General features: G+C 42.9%; 1 protein-coding gene across 2 annotated transcripts in view; it reads left to right on the forward strand.

Moving 5' to 3' along the window:
* The window catches only part of CLPB (ClpB family mitochondrial disaggregase), a 174,593-nt gene that overhangs the window by 22,532 nt on the left and 130,784 nt on the right, over positions 1-21,277 (forward strand). For both annotated transcript variants that reach the window (XM_074304914.1, XM_074304913.1), the window contains exon 3: positions 6,197-6,283. In XM_074304914.1, coding sequence (XP_074161015.1) covers positions 6,197-6,283 — 87 coding nt within the window. The remainder of the gene's footprint in view (positions 1-6,196; positions 6,284-21,277) is intronic.

A 21,277-nucleotide genomic window follows, 5' to 3' on the forward strand; every position in this document is an offset into this window, starting at 1 on the left:
TCCAGAGAGAGAACCATGGGAACAGAATGTGGAACACAACATATCATTTTGAGTCTCTGTTATTTGCTTGCATTTTGTTTTCTTTCTCAGTTTTTCTTTTTTTCCCTACTCGATCTGATTTTTCTTGTGCAACAAGATAACTATACCTTTCACCTTACAGAGAGGGAGCAGTGATGCAGTAGGAACGGGGCCTGACACACACACACACACACACACACACACACACACACATATTGAGGGGAAAAAGATGGTTCTCCCTCATGTTTAACTGGTACCTGCCCTTTCATTGCTCCTCATTGGTATTGCTTCTCCCCCTTGGGGCCATATAGAACAAACTGTCCCTTTCTACCCCCCATAGTTTTGCTTCCTATTTGAAGACATGGGTCTTGTTCTTTCAGGCTATGTTCAGGAAAATCAGCTATGTTCTCAGGCCTCATGACACTTCTGAAATGCACCTGTGTTTAATGTCCATCATAGTTATGTTTGTGTCTTATCCTCATAATAGACTGTGAGCTCCTGAAGGCAGGGACCCAAATGGAGGTGATTTTATTACTTCCCCTTTCTTCAGTGCTCTGCACATAGTAGTGGCTTGATTATATATGTTGAATTTATTGAAAGAGAGCCATGGTGCCTGCCATTCGATTTCTGCCATTAGGCGTTTTTAGTCCAGCTAAACAAATGAGAGGCAGATCTTTTAATAATCTGGAGAGAGAGCAGAATGTTAGGCAGTGTAACTCAGACTCCAGGGATAATAAGCTCAGTCAGTAGTGACTGGTATGAGGAGCAGGCATTGTTCACTAGTAGCAGCCCTTCTCCAAAAAGGTCTTTGTCCCTTAGCATGATTTAGTAGATAATCTCAGGTGAGATTATTTTTAAAATTATAATAATAATAACTCAGTTGCCTCCAGTTTCAAATCCCATAATCCTGATATCTTTTGGTCACTCGTTTTGTAATAGAAAGGGCAGGCCCATTTTCCAGCCTCAGACCAAGCAGTCCAAGAAACGCATAGCATTGTCTTAGTCCCATAGATAGTCATATCCCAAAGCTGTGAACATCCTAGCCTGGCCCAGCCCACTAAAGTTAACAGCTTTCATGGGTCCAGAAAAACTGTCCCAAGATGTAGGTAGCCAGCTCGAAGGGATGTGGGGACATGTAGTCCAGCTTCCCTCCAAGGGCTTGGATTTCCCTTCATAGTCTGCTTCCTGCTTGAACCCCCTCAGTAAGTAAGACCCCCCCTCCCTGCTTTCTCTATGAGAAAGCTGCCGCTGATAAAGCCCAAGCCTGCCCTTCTGGAAGCAGATGTGCACGTGTTCATGCCAGTAGGTGGTGCTCTCAGCTCTCCACTCTGACATGTCAGCCTGGAGAGGACTCAGGCACTTTCCGATGAGTCACAAAACTTTATTCCTTCAGGGACCCCGAGGTGAATGTGCAGACTCAGACAGGAGCTCCAGTTACCTTGGCCAGGGGCCAGGGAGGGCTGCTCTATTCCGTGGACAGACAGCCTCTTTCTCCTTCGTCCCAGGCGTACCTTCAGCAGGGGATCAGAGAGAAGATCTAGCTCCCTTTCACCTTACAGAGAGAGAACAGTGATGCAGTAGGAACGGGGCCTGACGCCCAGCATCACACAAGAAGTCACTGAGAGACCTCGAGCTCCTGACACCCTGTCTAGTATGCTTTCCAGGGTGCCAGAGCCAAGGGTTTTCTGTTTTCCTGCTGTTTACCCATTGAACAGGTTTCCAAAGAGGACCCTGACAGAGATCAGCTATAGTCCTTTCAAACCCAGCTGAATGCCTGCTTCCTCCAGGAAGCCCTCTCTGGATTTTTTTGTATTGTTTTCATTCCCTGCCTTGTGAAAGTTCTTAATATTGTCCTGTTTTGTAACCTGGTCATTTCATAAGGTTGGGTCCTGCCTCCCTAGGCTGTGAACCTGGGGGACAGAGACAGGGTCTGGTCTATTCCTTTTTCTTCCTCCCACATCCTAGCCCAGCAATAGTTGCATAGATGTTACATAACAATTGTTTGTAGAATGATTGAATGACAGAAATCAGTTCTTCAAAAAGTCTTTTTCTTGGCTCAGCCAGAAGAAGAGTGTGGAATGGCAGCAAGATCACTGGCCTGGAGTCTGGTCTAAGTTCTGTTACTCACCCACTCTGTGACCTGGAGCCGAGCCCTTTGTCCTGTTTCTCCCATATCATGCTTTTAAAGTTTGCAAAGGACTTTCCTCTAACCATTCTGTGAGGCAGAAAGTAGGATGTGAGCCCCACTTTACAGAAGAACTAAGTGGGGAAGTTTCAGGAGATATACCATGTATAGAAATATCAAGAAGGCAGCCATTTCATGGGCTGAAATTTTAGTAGTAACATATAGCACTTTGAGGTTTATTAAGGGTTCATTTATTCCCTTTAGAAATATCCTTTTGAAAAACTCCAACGAAGGAAGTTTCTTGGAGGAGGGAGCAGTAGAGTTCATACTGGGCCTTGAATGAAAGGAAAGGCAAGTATATAATGTAAAACACTTATAAGAGCAAGATGATTGATTGAGGCATTCCTAGCCCCTGTGAATGAACAGGCAGGTGGGTCCCATCCAGCCATGTAGGAGTTAATGCCTGCAGCCCAGATAGTATCAAGTTATGGGAAGGATAGCACATGCATAAGACCAGCATTTTTGTTTAAGGATAACTTTGTCAGCCATCTGGAGCTCTCTGAAGTTCCCCTTCTTTTCCATCCCCATCTTCTTTCTCATGGACCCAAAGGTGAGTCTTAGCAGCAGCCTACAGGTAAGAGGGTCTTAACCTGGTGTGTTGTTGTTGTCAACACACACCTTCTGCCAGGCTGTAGCCAGGGCCTAAGTGGCCCAGATAATGATCTGGTTTGCACGGCTCACTGCCTCCAGCCCTTGGCCCCTTCTACGAGGGAGGAGGGACAAAAATGGGGTTGTACCCTCTCCACAAGAGCAGCTGAGGGCCCAGAAGTCTGCTAGAACAATGTGCAATTGAAGTTCACTAACCGCTCCTTATCGATTAAGAATAAAAATAGCAAGAGGAAAAAACGGGGGAGGCATCTCCAGGGTGAGGGTGAGGATAGCTTCTTATCCCAAAGGGCCCAAAGCTGCCTTCCAGTCTTACCCATACGGCTCTCCTTTTGCCTTTAAGAAAAGCTGCTAGTAGCAAATCCAGTGGAGATTTGGTCATAGGACCTAGACTAGTGTAGTTCTAACTCCTTCATTTATAGATAAGGAAACCAGGGAAGAGAGATGAAGTGCCTTATCCAAGATTACATAACTACTAAGGAACAGAACTGACATTTAAACTGTCCTTCAGACACACCAGAGCCAGTGTTGCCTTCCTAAGCCTAGAAACTGTAGCAGACAGTGTTTTGACCTTCAGAGTCACTTTCCACCACAGACCATGGGATATCAGCGATGATAGAATGTTCATCTATTCCAGCTCTGTTGAAGATGAAGAAATCAGCTCAGAAAAGGCAAGGACCTAGAATTGGCAGAACAGGAGATTCACACCCAGATCTTATGACTACAGAGCCAATGTTTTTTCCATAGTATCTCAGGATAATGAGATTTGGGAGCTAATGACCGATTTTGCCCACCAGTAAGGCTAACAAAGAAGAGTGAATCTTGCCTTGTCAGCAAAATAGAACTCTCAATCTCTGGGTCCTTTCCCAGGCCTGGATCCAACATAGGGAGGTTAGGCCCAGAAGACTTTGGCCAGATAAGTTCCTTGCTATTGCACCTATGGGCAGAGAGATGCTGCTTCTCCAGCTGCCTTGCAGAGTGGCAGTCTGTATTAAGGCTCCCACTCATCATCTCCTCCATGATGGAATTTTAACCTTTCCAGACTCACCATGCTTTGTCACAAACATAGCTCTTTTTAAAAGAGATTAATTCACTGTGCATGGTGAAAACAGTCAGGGAGGACCTCCTGCCTTTTCCCCAGCCTCTGCAGCCCTTTCAGCTGGCTCTCAGCTTGAAGTTGCCAGGGGGCTTTGAAATGGAGGGCCCCGCTGGGCATTGATTTGCAAACAAGCATAACCAAACTTCAGCCTGGTTTTGTAAAATTCTGCATCTCAGGTCTCCCCAAAGCTACTCTGAAGGGGTTTTTTCCGTCCCTAGAAGTCCAGGGACATTCTTTCTCTTTATGGGATCAAGACTTTGAAATTATATCTGTTAGGTACCTTCCTTTCCAGGGTAGTAGAGAAGGATTTATAGCCAACATTTCCCTAACACTATAAACTTTAAAAAGGACTTTATAATAACAACCATCTGAGCATTTACCAGTTATTCTCATTCTACAGAGGTGGAAACTGAGGCTCAGAAAGGTTATGATTTGTCGAGGGTCACATATTGAGCACTAAGACCTAGATCCCCTGACTATAAGACTTGTACTTTCTGCTCTGATATGTTGTTTCTTGTGTATCTTTTATTCATTCATTCATTCATTCATTCATTGAAGAGAATAATTTAAATAGCCTTGATTTTCCAGGAGTAGAGGGAAAGCAAAATGTGGTCACCCTTTCTTGATGGCTGGACAAGAGATATTAGTGTTGTTTTGCATGTCCTTCGAAAGTAGAACTATAAGAAATGAAGGAATGTTTCAGGGAAGCAAATTTCAGTTCACTGTAGGTAAGAACTTTCTATCAGATGTCAGAATAGGATGCTTTGGTGAGAAGTAGATCTTCAAGCCAACATTAGTGAGCACCGGGTCAAGGTTGTTTTTGAGGGAATTCTTGGTCAGTTATCAATTGACCTGAATACCTTTAGCTATCTTTGGCAACTTGGAGCAGCACAGAAGTGTGAGCCCCACGAGCCCAGGAAGAACATAGAACTCTCCAATAACAAAGAACTTCATTTTGTCTTTTGTGTGCCCAGCACCTAACACAGGGCCACATAATAGGCATTTAATAAATGACTTTTGCATCATCTTCATATCTTATAAGATTATAATGCACAGTCACATCCAAAATCTCATTTGAGCTTGACTAATTGGGGGGGGAGCAGTTTGGTGAATTTGAGTTTTACTATTCTCCATATTCTTTCTGTGTGACCTTAGATCACTTAACAAGTTTCTCTGGGTTTTGTCTTCTATAAAATAAGGTTTCCTCTCCCTTTTTAAAATTGTATTTTTTGTTGATTTCTAAGTTTTGCTATCCTGTGCTTTCTAAGATTCCCTTCCAGCCCATAATTAGAATTCATCCCTCTCTGATCCATCTTCCATAATTCCTTCCCATCACCCCCTTACTTTCCCACACACACACTCCAAACCACTAAGGCTTACAGAATTGGTCTTGAAAAATCTTCAAGCTTTTAGGGATTGTGTGAGTTTAATTGTGGGGGGAAAAAAAAAAGGAAAAGGAACAACTCTGGGACATGTAGGGCTGGCACATCTTAATAGTAGTCCTCTTTTGATCCCCAAAGTCTCCTTCCCTACCACACCTATCCCCTCCCATTTCTGCCAAATCAGCAGAAGCCTGCTAAACTATAATAGATATACCATTAATTTGATTGCTTTGGGTTTTTGTTTTTTTTTTAAACCTAATTTAAAAAAAAAAAATAATCTCTAAGAGAGTTAACATATCAGATGTTCGCATTCATAGTCATTCACTTATTAGCTTGAATTAGTATTGATTCCAGCAGCTGGCAAAACCATTCCTGTACAAAATTTATCTTTGACCTGGTCAAACAATTTCTTTCCACTATACTGCTTCCCCTTTCTCCCTTTAATCCTCCCCAAGACTTCGAGCTACCAGGCTCTAGATTTCCTCTCTCTACCCATCTCAACTCCCCCATCAAGATTTCCATCCCCTAAGCCCTCATTTGCCTCTTTGACTTCACTTCTTAAAAAGTTTTTTTTAGTACTCAGCTCAAGTGTTATCTCCTATATAGGAACTCACCTGATGCTGTGTGGGTACTTGAGCCTCCCCTCACCTTGTGTTTATTTTGTCTACATTCATAAGCATACATGCTATTTCTTCTGAGAAAATGTAAGCTTCCCAAGGGCAGGGATTGGTGTATAAGCTTCTCTAGGGCAAAGATTATTTGTTTGTTTGTTTTTTAATGTCCTCAGCTCTTACCACCAGGTTTGACACAAAATCGATGCTTAAAAAATGCTGTGAAGTGATTAATTGCTCTTTAGTGTCTTCACATTAACAAAAGCTCAGCACTAAAACCCTCTGTCTCCTTTAGGCTCTTGTCCGAAGGTGTCAACGTGAACGCCAGGCACAAGCTGGGTTGGACAGCTCTCATGGTGGCAGCAATCAGCAGAAACTATAGGTAAGACCCTGGGTCCTGTTGCCTTCTCTCTCACTTTCTTCCCTTCCAGCTTCCTGACTGACATGCCTCCTATATCTCTGCCCAGGCTTTCCAGAGGCAGGGAAAAAGAAGCCTTTTCCAAATCTGGTACAGGTTGGAGAGGAAGAAGAACCCACATTGATTTATTATGCTTTAAGGTTCAACAGACATTTATGAAATACTTTTGGTATACAAGCTCTCTGTTGGATTGGGGGAAGGGAGGGGAGGGATGTAAAGTTTAGGTGAGCCACAGCCCTGCAGTTTAGTAGGGGAATGCTTCAATGACTACCAAACAGAATAAGACTTTATTCTTATCAGAGAGGGAGGTACAGCGTGTGCTCTATGAAGCCTGGGGAAGAAGTGATCTTGACTTCCTGTGGGAAGGGCTTTAAAAGGCTCAGCAAGTATTTAGTCCACAATTTTTTTTCTTCCCAATTTTCTTCCCAATTAATCAACAAGCATTTATTAAGCCCCTACTCTGGGAATGCAAAGACAAAGCAAAACAGTTCCTGTCTTCAAGAAACTTGTGTTCTAACAGAGGAGCTAACATACATATAGAAATCTATAAAATAGATCAAAGGTAGCTATCTGTATAGGGGTGTGTGGGTGTGTGTGGGTGTGTGTGTGTGTGTGTGTGTGTGTGTGTGTGTGTGTGTGTGTGTGTGTGTACAGAGAGAGAGAGAGATCTATACAATTGATCAAAGGTAAGCTGTGGAGTTACTTTGGGAGTCATTAGCACATGGGAGGAGGACCGAGGAACCCAGCAGGTCCATCCGGGATCATTAAGTTAAGTCTTGAAGTAAGCCAGGGCTTCCCTAAGTCTGCAGAGGAAGGAAGGGCATTCAGTATTGGGTACAGGCAATTCAGAGGTATAAAGACAGGAGATGGGAGTCATGGTAAGGGACAACAATAAGTTCAGTGCATTCAGGGCAGAAATGCCCAATAGGCGGGAAAGGTAGGCTGGAGCCTACCTGGGAAGGACTTTCCAAGTCAGAGTAGCACTCTATTCCCTTCTGGCCATTGAATTTTAAGAAGGCTACACCCAGTGGAGAGAGAGGACTCTTCTCATTGCCTTCTTCAATACCACAGATTCAGAATGGACATGAGAAACATCCTGAGCATTTGTAAGATGCTAGGCTAAAGCCTTTTTAAATTCAGGGACCTTTCCAGTCTTACACTTTACACCATCACCACCACCCCATACACATGTACTAATTGATCCAGTGACATTGGCTTCCTGGCTATTCTTCCCACAAGATTCTCTTCCGTCACCCCCACCTGAGATGTTCTTCCTCACTTCTACTTCATGACATCTTTGGTTTCCTTCAAGTTCCAACTAATACCCCCCCTTCTATAGGAAACTTAAAGATCCCCCCTTGTAGTGCCTTCTGTCCCTTTGACTACCTCCAATTTAACCTACCTAGAGATTGTTTATATGTAGAGATTTATATGTTGTCTTCTCCATTAAATTATGAGCTTCTTGAAAGTAGGGGCTGTCTTTGGCCTCTCTTTGTATCCCCAGTACTTAGTACAGTGCCTGTCCCATATAGTAAGTGCTAAATAAATATTGATGTATTGATTGACTGATTTCATGCACTTTTCAGTACAACCAGACTGGGCCATTTGCTGTTCCCTCATCTGACGTTCCATTTCCCATCTCTCTTTGTTGCATATCCTGTCTATCCCCTGTCCCTTTTAAAAGGCTCATGTTCTTCTTTTCCACCTTTACTTCTGAAGTCCCCCAGTTCCCCTCAAGACCCAGTTCAGATGCATCCCTTATAAAAAACCCCAACTCCAGTATTTACTACATAGTGCCTGGAGATATCAGCACACACTTTTTTGAGTTGTTTAATTGAAATGGAGGTAAAGAGGGTGCCATTCCCCCACCTTAGAATGCTGCTTGCTTGCTTCCTCTCCTTTGTAGCTACCAGATTTTTATTATTCTGGGTCTTCTTTCTGGTAGCCTTCCCTGACCTCTTCAGTCTTCTTTATAGCACTTATTTTCTGACTCACTCACTGGGTACTTGAAACATATAATCAGTGACATCTGTTTATTTCTTCAGAATTTGCCTACCCCTTCGTGTTTACCTTGTTATTTGATTTATAAATATTTTCAGAGGCTCATATGTTCTCACCCTCTTGGGAGCTCAGAGCCTTGAGGGCCAGGACTGACTCACTCGTGCATCTGTATTCTTGTTACCTAGCATAGTGCCTGGCATATAGTAGGTACTTAATGAATACTTGTTGATTGCCTGACTGATAAAATGATCTGATGTATATGCTCTTTTTTGATCCTCACCACAGTCCCCGAAGGTGTTTCATTTAAAAGGTGAGGAAGGGGCAATTAGATGATGTAATGAATAGAGCACTGGCTTAGGAGTCAGGAGAACCTGAGTTCAAATCCAGCCTCAGATACTTAACACTTATTATCTGTGTGACCCTGGGCAAGTCATTTCACTCAAATTTCCTCATGCCCCACACCCTTCCCTACCCCACAAAAAGGTGAGGAAGTTAGGGAAGAAAGAGGTTACATACACTCTTAGATGATTAGTTATCTTTTTGATTCATAAATTTCTAAAGTTGCAAGACACCTTAGAGATCATCTGTCTAGTTCTTTCTCATTTTACTTATGATAAAATTGAGGTCTAGATAGTTAACTTCCTCATCGTCCCACACACCAATCTAGTGGTAGAGATAGGCCTCAAAACCAGTTCCCCACTTCTGTTCCAGCACTGTTCCTTTCATTAAATTATGCTTCCTTCTGTTTTTTCATGTGCTGGAAAGAATACTCAATTTGAGAGCCCCATTTTAATCCAAGCTCTATTCCTGACTAGCTCTTTGATCTTAGATATAACTCTTTCCATTGAGCCTCAGTTTCCTTCTCTATAAAAGTAGATAGTCTGAGCATTAATCAGTTTATTATCCACAAATCCATCAAGCTTTCACTGAGTAGTTCTTCTGTGCAGGGCCCTGTCCACTGATGCCAGCAATTCACTACCTGCATTCCCAGGCTGGCCTAGCTGGCTTTGGGCATTGCTGGTTTCCTTAAGCTCAAACTACCTTCTCCAGAAGACTGTCATAGCTTTTCACCTTGTTCTTCTCTTTTGAAAAGGCAGACTATGAGAAATGCCTGGACTGAAAAACCCTTAATGAGGATACCCTGCTATATCAGGATGGGGAGAGAGGGGACTGTAAGGAGAAAATTATTCTGGAATTGCCACCCTTGTAATTTTCTCTGTTTTAATCACATTCAGTTTTAAGCACTATTCCTTACACATAGATCCTTAACAAGTATTTGTGGTATTGAATGAGACTGGTATAAACTTTTGCAGAACCCTGGATCACCATTTCTCAGTAATGTTTTATATCTGAGGTTCCTAATCTTTTTTTTTTTTTTTTGACATGCTAAAGCCTAAAGACTCCATCTCAGAATCATATTTTTAAATGCTTAGAATAAGGATTATTACACAGGAAATCAATTATATTGAAATGTTGTCACAGTATTTTTTTTTTAAAGACACCAGACTAATTACAACTGTTATAAAGGGTATTTCTTCCCAGTTCTGAATTCAACTAGAAAACTTCACAGGTCTCTTCCAAAGCTGATAATTCTGTGAGTTGTTTGTTTAACCTGACACCTGTCGTCTTATCTAGGGGCCTTCGGAAAATGGTTTTTGGTGAGCCTGGCATAACAATGGGTATATTTAGCTCATAAGGATTCTTTTATTCCTAATCTGCTGGAGTGGTACTTAACACTTTTAGGTGAGCCCTCCTGGCATAATCCACTGTCAAGTCAAAAACAGGTTCCTGGAGTATCATGTCTGCAAGTATATCCAATGTACGGAAAAGACCTTAACAGTCCTCATCTCCCACAATAAGTTTTTAAGTGCCCCATTTTGAGTTGATGGGAGCAGGAAACAAAGAGCACTGTCATGGGTGGTACAGAGGGCTACGTGGGAGGACGTGGGTTTGCATAGCCTCCAGAGAGCAGAACTAGGGTGAACTGATCCCATCTTCATATATCTATGGGCTGTCATGTGGCAGAAGGAATTCATTTGTTCTACTTGGGCCCACGTAGCCCAAGAACTGGGACCAATGGGAACAGTGAATCACTGTTCAATGAATATATCAACGAGTGTAGATTCCTTTTATTGATGTTGTAGAGATATACTTCTTGTTCAGGTATAAAGTAAACTAGATAACCTTGAAATAACTTGCTGGTAGGAGATTCTTCAGTGTTACAGGGAAGCTGATTTCAGCTCAAGGTAAAGATAAGCCTCCAAGCAAGTTTAACAGTTCTGGGTTGAAAACATGAATTTGATCTCAAACCTTCAGTACCTATATGATCTCAGGCAAGTCATTGAAACCTGAGTTTCTCCTAAGTTAAATGGAGTTAGCCATAATAATCTCTACAGTTGATCCCAATTTTAGGTTCTGTGAGCCAATGGAATAATGGGTCTCCATGACTCAGAGTGTCCTGTTACTGTCAACTGAGATCCAGAGAACCACTTGTTGATATTGTAGGAGTTATATCTTGGAAGAGCCTGGGACTCTATCTCCAGGAGGAGCCTTCATAGCACAGTCCCCGTCAGGGTCCTTTTTACATACTTCTTTTGACTTGGCCATGCTGTCTTTCCCATGTTGTGGTTGCTTATTTGACCCTAAGCTACTGAAACTTGAATCTCTCTCTCTCTCTCTCTCTCTCTCTCTCTCTCTCTCTCTCTCTCTCTCCCCCCCCCTTCCCTCCCTCCCTCTCCCCTTCCCTCCCTCCCTCCCCCTTCTCTATTTCCCCCCTTCCTTCTCATTCTCCCCTTCTCCTTTTTTTCAGGGTTGTGGCCACAACTTCTTGTAACCCTAAAAGGCCCTTGTAAATATGCTTGGCCAATAACTAAATTGAATTAGTTTTTATTTGAAAAGAGAAAGAAATCCAATTTCTCCAAACACTGGACAGACGGTAGAAAATGCTTTGATGTTACAACCTCTCAGCAATGCTTTACTTAGTCACAAGTTCATAAGCAAAAAGGCTTAATTACTTGTGAAAACACAGGATTAAAACCAAGCACAAAGGATGAATATCCGCTGTCGAGCGGCACGATTCGAATCCATGTGCCGAGTTCGTGTGTGGTACCAACTTTGATGTGTGCCGGGACAAGCAGAAAGTCATGACCTCCTTGGGGATGCTTCTTCAGATGACATTTGTTAGACTTAGCAGGCGGAGGGCTGGGGGGCACTGGGTCTGTTTGACCACCTTTGATGTCCAGGCAGCCACAGGCCTTGTTGTTTGCCTGTCCACAGAGGGATGGCCTGGGAGCCTCCCACCTTTCCTTAGGGACAATGATCAGCGATGGAGTGTGACGATTGTTGACCATTCCAGGAACCTGGTGAACCAGAACAGAGCTTTGGGAGATAGCAAGACTGAGCCTGGAAGGAACTCAGCTGCACACTGAGAAATCGCTCCTCCAGAGGAGCCCTCTGTCGGGCCCCCTCAACCCTGCTCTCAACTCCAGTAAAGATTGTCCCACAGGCCTTTCTCAGCTACCAGGCAGTACCAGCTCACCTGTAAATGGAAGTGTGGCAGCACCTGCCTTCTGAACTTTGGTGTCCTGGAATAGGGCTGGTAATCCTATCTCAAAGCATGGCTGTGAGGAGGAAAGGGCTGTGTGAATGATGAAGTACTAAAGAAATCGGAGCTGTTGTTCCTTGTGTTGTCATATGTGTTGGCCCTTTTCATCCTTACCTGAAACCCCAGGATAAAAACAGCCAGGGACTTCGGAATCTGAAAATCACAAGCAATGTAGGCCATTCAGTACCTGATTATCCCAGTGACATGCATACCAGTGCTCGGAAGAGACAGAAAGCTGTATAGGCGACATGCTGCTGGACTCGAAGTCTGATCCTTCAGCCCAAGAGCCAGCTCTGCTACTTACTGCTCATGGGACTCTCTGAAGGTCACCTTCTCTCTGTGAGCCTCAGTTGCCTCCTCTGTAAAATGAATAGATTCTAACTTGAGGCATTCTTTATTTTCTTTGGGAAAGCAGGAGGTAGTTGAATTAAGGAGAAAGAAATAGGCGTGGTGTAAATACCTATCAGACTCCTTGAGAACAGGGACCTGGCTTATATCTTTATATCAGAAACATTGAACACAGAGCCCGACGTTGTTGTAGACAACTTGGTAAATGTCCAAACTGAGTTTTGGGCCCCCTTGAGTGCCTCCGCCTGATATGCTGTCCTTGGATTCCTGAAAGCTATACCTAGAGCAGGGGGTAAAGTGGCCATTTCCTCTGGAAGTACGGTAGGCTTGTTGAGGGCCACCCATGAGCTAAATTCATTTCTGTAAAATGAGACAGAGTTGGAGATGATCTCAGTTCTCTCCTAGTTCTAACATTCTGTACATTGAATGTAAATGAATTTTATGGCACTAACTAGAGACATTTGGTTGTGTCAAAAGAGCACTGGACTTAAGAGTCAAAAGACCTGGATTTCAGCTCTTACTTTAAAACTTAGCTGTCTTACCTTGGGCAAATCATTAAAATCTCTGCTTCTAATTTTTCTTAAATGTAAGGTAGACATAATATTTGTACCATTTACTTCCCAGAGGTATTGCCAGTCAGTAAACATTTATTAAGCACTTACTGTGTGCCAGGTACTCTATCAAGCATAGGGATGCAAAGAAATAGAAGTAAATGATCTTGTTCTCAAGGAGGTCACAGTCGAAGGCAGATAAAACTTATATGTGACCCTGGGTAAGTTACTTAAATCCTGTTTGCCTTAGTTTCCTCATTTGTAAAATGATCTGGAGAAGGAAATGGCAAACCCCTCAGTATATTTGCCAAAATGTGTACAAAGGAGTGGGATGTGACTGAAAAATGACTGAACGTCAAGGTAGTTTGGGGATGATGACAGTAGTTGTAGGAATTCAGGAAAGACTTCCTGCAGAAGGAGGTGCTTGGTCTCTGTCTCAAAGATTCTGTGACACAGCTAATGAGAGAGCCTTCCTCATGTGGGACACAGCCCGTGCAGAGACTCCAAGATAGGGAACTTTGTGTAAGAAACAGAAAGGCAGCCAGTTGGTCTGACTGGGGTACAGAAGCGGCAGTAGTATCTAGTGCGGTGAGGAGGGTGGGTGAGAATTAGTGGGCTGTCTGAGCCAGACATTTTCCCCTCGGGGCTAAAGGAAGCCACTAGAGCTGATGGAGAGCCAGCCAGTGGTAGTGGTCTGAAGGAGGAAGCAGGAGACCCATGAGGAGAGGCCACTGCTATCAACTGAGTAGGTAGTCCAAGCATCAGCAGGGCCTTCTCAGTAAGGATGCTGGTGCCTTTGACCACAGTAGAGAGGGAGGGTGGATGCAGAAAGATGATGAGTGACATTGGACTCGATCATAATTATCATCATAATATGAGTTATCATCATAATAATTATCGAGAGAGGCCTGGAATCAGGAAGACTCATCTCCTTGAGCTCAAATCCAGCCTCAGACACTCAGTAGCTGGTGAGCCTGGGCAAGTCATTGCACTTTGTTATCTCACTTCTTCATCTGTAAAATGAGCTGGAGATGGAAATGGCAAACTGCTCCAGTATCTGTCAAGAAAACCTTGAGTAGGGTCATGAAGAGTCGGACACAACTGAAACAACCAAATGAGGGCCTCCTCATAATTATGCTGGTTACCTGATTTGGTCCTCAGAAGAGCCTTGGGAAGGAATGAGGGCAGGGATTGTTTGTATTTTATGGAGGAGGGAAAAGAAGCTCAGAGAGAGGAGAAAGGATTTGAGATTGGAATCTGGGTCTCCCAAACCCTGGCCTGAGGCTCTCGTTCCCTCAGTACACCCCTTCATTTGACTCCACCACTGTCATCCTCATCCCCACCAGCACCCTTGGTGCTACCACACGTCTCCCCCTCCCTTTTGTGAATTGTGTTCCCCATCAGATTGTAAGCTCCTGGAGGGGTAGAACTGTCTTTTCCGTTTTTTATACTAATCAACATTTAGCACAGTACCTGGCACATAGCAGGCACTTAATGAATGTTTATCATATTGTATCACAGCCTTCCCTGAAAGCTTGATAGTGAGTTCTGCTTGATAAAAGATAGTCATAGAGTCAGGACCTGGCCTAGTTCCCATTGCTAAAATTAATTTGTTCATTATGCTCCTCTGTGAAGTCCTGTATAAGGCCTGGGGAGAGCTATAAGTAATGGCATTTACTTGTTGCTCAGCCATACATTCAAACAAACATTAATCACTTGCTGCATGCAGAGCCCTGGGCTTGGTGTTCAGGAGAGTTCAGTGCTTGCTCTGAAAGAGCCATAATATGCATATTACATAGGAAAGACCTCAAGGAGGTGCAGAACAAAAGGTTTTGTGGGTTGAGGGAAAGAGAGGCAGGAAGCAGCAGTAGCTCCTATCACCAGGGCTTTGGCAGGACTGTTTGAAATTCCCCCAGAGAATCCCCTCCCTTTTTCCCTCCCTCCTGGGCTAAGGACCAAATGGCAGCCCATTTCATCAGCCTCCAAAGGCTTAGTTCCCGGCATTGTCCTCCCTGCCTGGCCAGAGTCCCTGGAGAAGCTAGCTTAATGAGTTGATAACATGCACTTGCCAATCCCTTCCCGGATGTAGTACCTGGAGCTTGTTAATGTGAATCACAGAAACTACCGTTGGCTGAGGATTTAATTCTCCTTTACCATTCATGTAATTTTAGTGCTTGTCTCTTCCTCTCCCTCCTCGTACCGATGAGCCATTGCATCTTTAATCACAAATACAAAAAAGCTCTCGTCCAGTTTGTCTGGGTTCTTTGGCCTGTCATTCCATGCCAAGATAACATTCTTCAAGTGTCCTTGGCTCTCAGGACTCCCAGGCTGGCCCTCTTCCTGCAGGCCCAATGTCAGAACCACAGGCTGATTATAGGTCAGGTCAAAGTCAGAAGCCTGGCTTGGACTGGGGGAGGGACACACTGTGGACACATCTGCCTGAATGTTTGCCTAAGCTGGAGGGAAATCTACCCAGTCAGGAGCTTGGCCAAACCCTCCCTAAAGTCTCGAGCCTCCTTCCTCCTGCATTCATCGGAAATCCAGGCCAGCCCAACGACATCTTCTTAATTGAGGCAGGTGCTGGGCTGGAAGAAGCTAGATGTTAGAGCTGAAATTGAATTCCAGTTTAGTCACTTCTCATTCATGAACAAGGTGGTACTGGATAGGGCTTGGAGTCAAGAAGACCTAAAGCTTCAGACCCTTATGAGCTGTGTGACCTGGGCAAGTCACACTCTGCCTCAGTTTACTCAACTGTAAAATGGGAATAATAATGGCACCTATTTCTCAGGGTGGTTTTGAAGATCAAAAGAGATTTGCTTAGCATAATGCCTGGCACATCATATGTGCTTAAAAAAATATGTATTCCCTTCCTACTCTGAGCTTCAGTTTTTTTATCTGTAAAAAATGGAAATGATAATGTTTAATGTTGCCCCCACAGGAATGTTATTAGTATTAATTGAGAGAGTCTGTGAAAGTGCTCAAACTGTAAAGAACTCACTTTATAGGAATTAGAGAAAAGCTGGGAGTAACCTTTGACCCCTTTGCCAGACAGGTAAAACCTATGGAACCCTGCTCAGAATAATTGTTATAAATGTATAAAAGAAAATACATGAGGTTGCAAAGGAAACCAATTATATTGAAACAGCAAAAAAAATTTAAACAATATTATGACTTCCTTAAGAAGTCCTAATCTTGGGGCAGCTAAGTGGCACAGTGGATAGAGCACCAACCTTGAAGTCAGGAGGACCCGAGTTCAAATCTGGTCTCAGACACTTAACACTTCTAGCTGTGTGACCCTGGGCAAGTCACTTAACCCCAGCCTCAAGGTGGGAGGGAGAGAGTCCTAACTTAGAATAGTCACCTCATTTTCATTTTTATTTAAAAAAAAATTTTTTTTTTTCAGTTAAGAAGCATTTATTTTCTATGTTTCCTATCTTATTTTCCCCCAATAATCCCCCATTGGGGGAAAAAAAGAAAAAGAAAAAGAAGAGGAAGAAAAAACAAAACCCTTGTGACAAATGCAGTTAGGGAAAACAAATTTTCACATTGGCCATGTACAAACATGCATGTCTCATTGTGGATCTTGATCCTGACATTGATGCTCTCCATCAGAAGATTCAACCCCTTCATTTTCAACATTGCTTTTTTTTCCCTTTTTGTTCTACCTGGGCAAAGGCCAGAAAACACTGCTTTTGACACTTGTGACATTCAGGGTAGTCCATGGGTGACATTGTTGGGGTGATAAGGAGGAACTGGGCCTGAGCAAGGATTTTTGCCAGATGTGGAGAGCCAGGCAGGCAAGGGGACAAGTAAGGAGAGGTCAGCAAATAAGTGTGCTATCAGTGCCATCGCCCAGGCTCCAGATTCTGGGAGGCCAGAGATCATGAGTGTGGCCAAGCTCTGATTCCGAATCAAAGGCTGTTTGAGTTCTTGTTTTAATTCAGTCTATTGACTGTGGAAAGGCCTGTTCTCTTGTCAGCTGTCTAAAAAAGAAATGAGAGGCCTGCAAGTAAGTCCTGTCCTTGATTGAGATAGGGGCAGGAATCTTGGATTAAGTTACATTGGTGACCCTGAATGACATAAAAGAATATATAGCTACCAGAATTAAACAACACTAAATAGTAAAGCATGAAAGAATCCTAAAGACCATGTACTCTGCTTCACTTACCAAGGAAGACATGAAGAAGGGCCTTGCCTGGTGCCACAAACCAAGTCAGTGTAAGTCCCGTCTCCTTACTTCCAAGCCCAGGTTTAATTTCTGTTATACCACACAGCCCCACCCCAACATTTGTATATTTTATTCATTGCTGTTAAATTTCATTTTGTTAAAATTGATACATTTATAATTAGAAATATCTGAGTCTCTAAGAGGTTGTGTCAAGCAACTAGTAAAATTCAGAAGTCCCCAATATTCCCAATAGCTTTATCTGCATGGCTGCTTTCTCTAACTCAGTGTTATTAAACAAGAGAAAGGACACCCTGCCCATTTCTTGTCTGATATTAGGTTCTAACTCAGGGTTCTGAGTTAGAGAAAATGGAAGCAAAATAGTCTGCTTTCCATAATTCATATCAGCAGTGCATCTGACATTTTTTGATCTTTGTTCTCCAACATAGGTTTAAAAATAATTCCTTTTTGTCATCCTTAGTATTTACCTGGCTTTTTTGTTTGTTCTGAGCTTTACTGTTCCTGGTGGTGATAATAAGTATCACAGCACTCTCTTATGTTTCCTCAATTGTTTCCATCTCTTATAAATGTTATCTTTAAGCCCAAGGTTGTTGGTGAGTTGATCCTTTTTGAAACCACTCTTCCTCATCTAATTCACTTGTGCTTAAAATTTCAGTGTCATTCTTAAGAACTTCTACTGCCTTGAGTCAGAAATTCACAGCTTCCCCCCTTTTACAAAAGAAGAAACCAAGCAGTTAAATGATTCCTCTGAAGCCATACAGATAATAAGTGGCAAAGCTGGGACTCGAACTCAGGTCCTCCAACTCTACACCTATCCCACCTTCTGTCTGTTCCACCACGTGTAGGAATCCTCTTGATTCTTTGTCTTTAGTTCTTTCCAGTTTAACCTCCCAAAGTCTGATATACAGAAGAGCTGGGTGAATGCTGGTATTCCCTTCATCTTTAACATGTTCTCCTGATTACTCTTCCCTGTGAACCATTAACTACACTTCACACAGTTCTTAATTAGTCTGAGCTAAATCCAGACTTGCTGCCTTTGCCCTGGTTTCATATTGTCATATATTTAGCTCTGGAGGGACCTCAGAGGCCATCTCAAATCTTTAAATAGTTTTAGATCAAAGCTTCTTAAATTGGGGGTTGTGGCCACAGATAGGGTCACATTACTGTATGTAGGAGTCACAAAATTATGATTCATTATCAGTAAATGTTTGATTTGTACACCTATTGTGTATACCTGGGATTATGTAAAAATTTCTCTGGCCAAAAGGATCATTAGTGGAAAAAGTATAAGAAGCCCTACGTTAGATAGGTAGAGGTGTAGTAGAGACTTAGAGTCAAGATTTGTTTTCAAACATTTGCTAATTGCCTGACTCTAGGGACTTGACCTCTGTTTCCTCCACTGTAAAATGGGAATAAATAACAGCACCTACTTTGTGAATGAAATATTCTTATTCATTTCTTCCCATTTTACCCACAAAGAAACTGAGACCCAGCAAATATAATTGACTTGCCATCTTTGGGCAAAGACCAGATGCTAGAAACTTAATCATCTGCATTGTACTTGCTAAAATTCGTTATCTGTTATGGAAATGAAGAGATGTTTTTTTAGTAGAAATCTTCCACAGATACCCAAATAGTTGAAGTCCTCTTTACTGTTCTTACTTTTCTGTGCCAGGTTTTGCAGTTTCCATCAAAAACTTGTCATCAGATTCCTCCATCTGGCTTGTGGCAGTTTTTATTATCCATCTCCTCAAGATACTGCCTCTATTTCTCCTTCCTAAGGTTATGCTCTCTCCTTGCATTCTCCCCTTCCCCCGGGTTCTTGGATTTCCATGCAGATAACTGTCTTCTTGGTGTTCGGTATAATCTGTTCTTGTCATGAGTCAAGTACCCCCAAGTCACAGTAATCTGGGTGGGATCATGTTTGCATCCTTGAATTTAAGGTCTTTCTTTTACTTTATTACTTCTGCCTTGAGCTTCACTGCCAAGACATGTGAGGCCATGGGTATTATTTCTCAGGTCAAGGTCCCTCTCCAAGGCCCATTCCAGAACTGATTATCCCCTGTAGACCATGATTTAGGAGAGGTTGAGAGGTCATGGAATCAAAAAACAATGATGGTAGAAGGGCTCTTATCAATCTTCTAACCCAGCCCCCTCATTTCAATGAAGGGACTGAGAGTGGCCCAGAGAAGAGAAAGTCCTTGCCCCATGGGACTCAGCTAATTATTGGCCTCTCCCAGGCAAAGGCTATTCCTCCTCCTCTGGAGTCATAGGATTTAGAGTCAAGAGACTTTAAAGGTCATTCCCCACCTCTGCCCACCCTCCCATCCCCCCAGAATACTTAACACTCCTCCCCCTTTAAGTCCTTTTGCCCCTTGGGAGTAGGAGGAATAGGGGCATGAACTTTCAAATGGAGGTTTCTGAGATTCCCTTTTCCTGACATAAAGAGAGGGTGTCCTGGGGACTTCTCGTGGGGCAGGCTTCAATTTCTTTATTTGTCATTTAAAGGGGCCTGAGTACAGAGAGCCCTTCCATCTGGGATCCATGACTTTGCCCAACCAATTCAGGATCTTTTGCCATAGCAGTGGGAAATCAAATGATTATTGATAACAGGTCAGTACCTTGCTTTTCTCTGGGACTGCATATTTTTTCCAAGTGCTTTCATCATCCCTCATCTCATTGGATCCTCTCAATGTTACTAGTTTGGGCAAATCATTGAACATCCCTAGGCTTCATTGTGCTAGATGTTCCCTAAAGCTTCTTCTTTCCTCAACAAACTGTAATTCCGTAAACTACCCTCTGAGAGAGAAGCAGGGTTCTGACTCACCACATTGCCCACAAACCAGAGCCACAGGGCTTTGTTCCATGCCAGATTTCTTTCTCTCTGTGTCCCCAGATTTGACAGGGGGATACTCCATATATATATGCCAGATATCCAAAATCAGTTCTGGATTCTCACCAATATTGCATCAAGGAAAGTTACCATACCTGCAAACTTCAATCAAAACTTGAATTATCTCTGTGCTCTTCTGGCTGTCCCTCAGCCTGGAATGCTCACATTACTTACCTTTGCTTCTTAAAATTCCTCTATTCCTTCAAAATCCTTCTCAACCATCTTCTTTTACATGAAGCCTTTTCTGATTATTCCAGCTATTTATGCCCTCCTCTTCTCCCCTTATCCCTCCCAAAAAAAATTTACCTTGTATTTATTTTTCTTTATCCACATACAAGTTGTCTTACCTTACCACTCACTGAAGTTGCTCAGTGAAATGAGAATACCTTTGTTCTCCTTGGAATTTATGGTGCCCATCAAGTCTGCTATATTCTTTCAATCTGGTGGAAGGAAAAAGTGTTCTCCAAAACTTCATATTGTATTGAGAAATCCTCCTCTCTTGGCTTTACTGGCCTAAGCTGCTTTGAATGTTAAGGTCTGTTGCTGTCATATACAGGACCAGGCTAGAATCTGCCTCTCTCTAAGGTTGTATCTCACTCTCTTCATTTTGTGTTCAGAGCAAAAAGCACTTTCTGCAGCTGACTTTATTCCCTAATGAGCTATGGCCAAATACTACCCTTTGAGTCACTGGCCAGGTCAGTGAAGAGTTGAGTCCTGCAGATAAGTGGTCTCTGCCTCTGATCCAATTAAAACTCATTTAGCAAATTAAACCCTGTCTCACAGAGGTTGCCAATCCAGGGAAACACCTGCAGTCCCAGAAATCTTCACACCCCATCCTAAATACTTGGCAGCCTTTCTTCCCACCCTCTCAAACACATGTGCTTTCTTCTCAGTCTTGCCTGAGAACTATTTGGCACTTAGACATTGGTTTGAGTAAGTGCATCTTTATGAAGGTGCTACAGTGTGCTAGTCACTGAAAATACTTAAACAAAAGGGAAATAGTCTCTGCCTTGAAAGAGGTTGCATTCATTTTTTTTAGAAAAACGATATACACAGCAATAGCTGAATAAAAACCATATCCAGAGCAATCCTAGGGGAAGGCCATGGGTCTGATATCAAGGGCAGTTTGTTAAGAATAGAACAAACATTCCAAAGTAGAATAGAGGGAGATCAGATTGCCATGAATGGGTGTAAAGCAGTGGGGAGTATTCCTAGCTAAGAGAGCTTCCATCTAAGCATAAGAATTCATAGTGTGTGTACTGAATTGTTATGCTTTGTCCATCTGAGCAAAGGTAATATTGATGCAGTCCCAAGCAACCAGAGGCAGATGGTGCCTGCCTTGCTTTGCCTTGTGGTCCAGGCAGTACCTGGGGTG

The sequence above is a fragment of the Sminthopsis crassicaudata genome, chromosome 3, assembly GCF_048593235.1.
Source record: "Sminthopsis crassicaudata isolate SCR6 chromosome 3, ASM4859323v1, whole genome shotgun sequence".
Taxonomy (NCBI): Eukaryota; Metazoa; Chordata; class Mammalia; order Dasyuromorphia; family Dasyuridae; genus Sminthopsis; species Sminthopsis crassicaudata.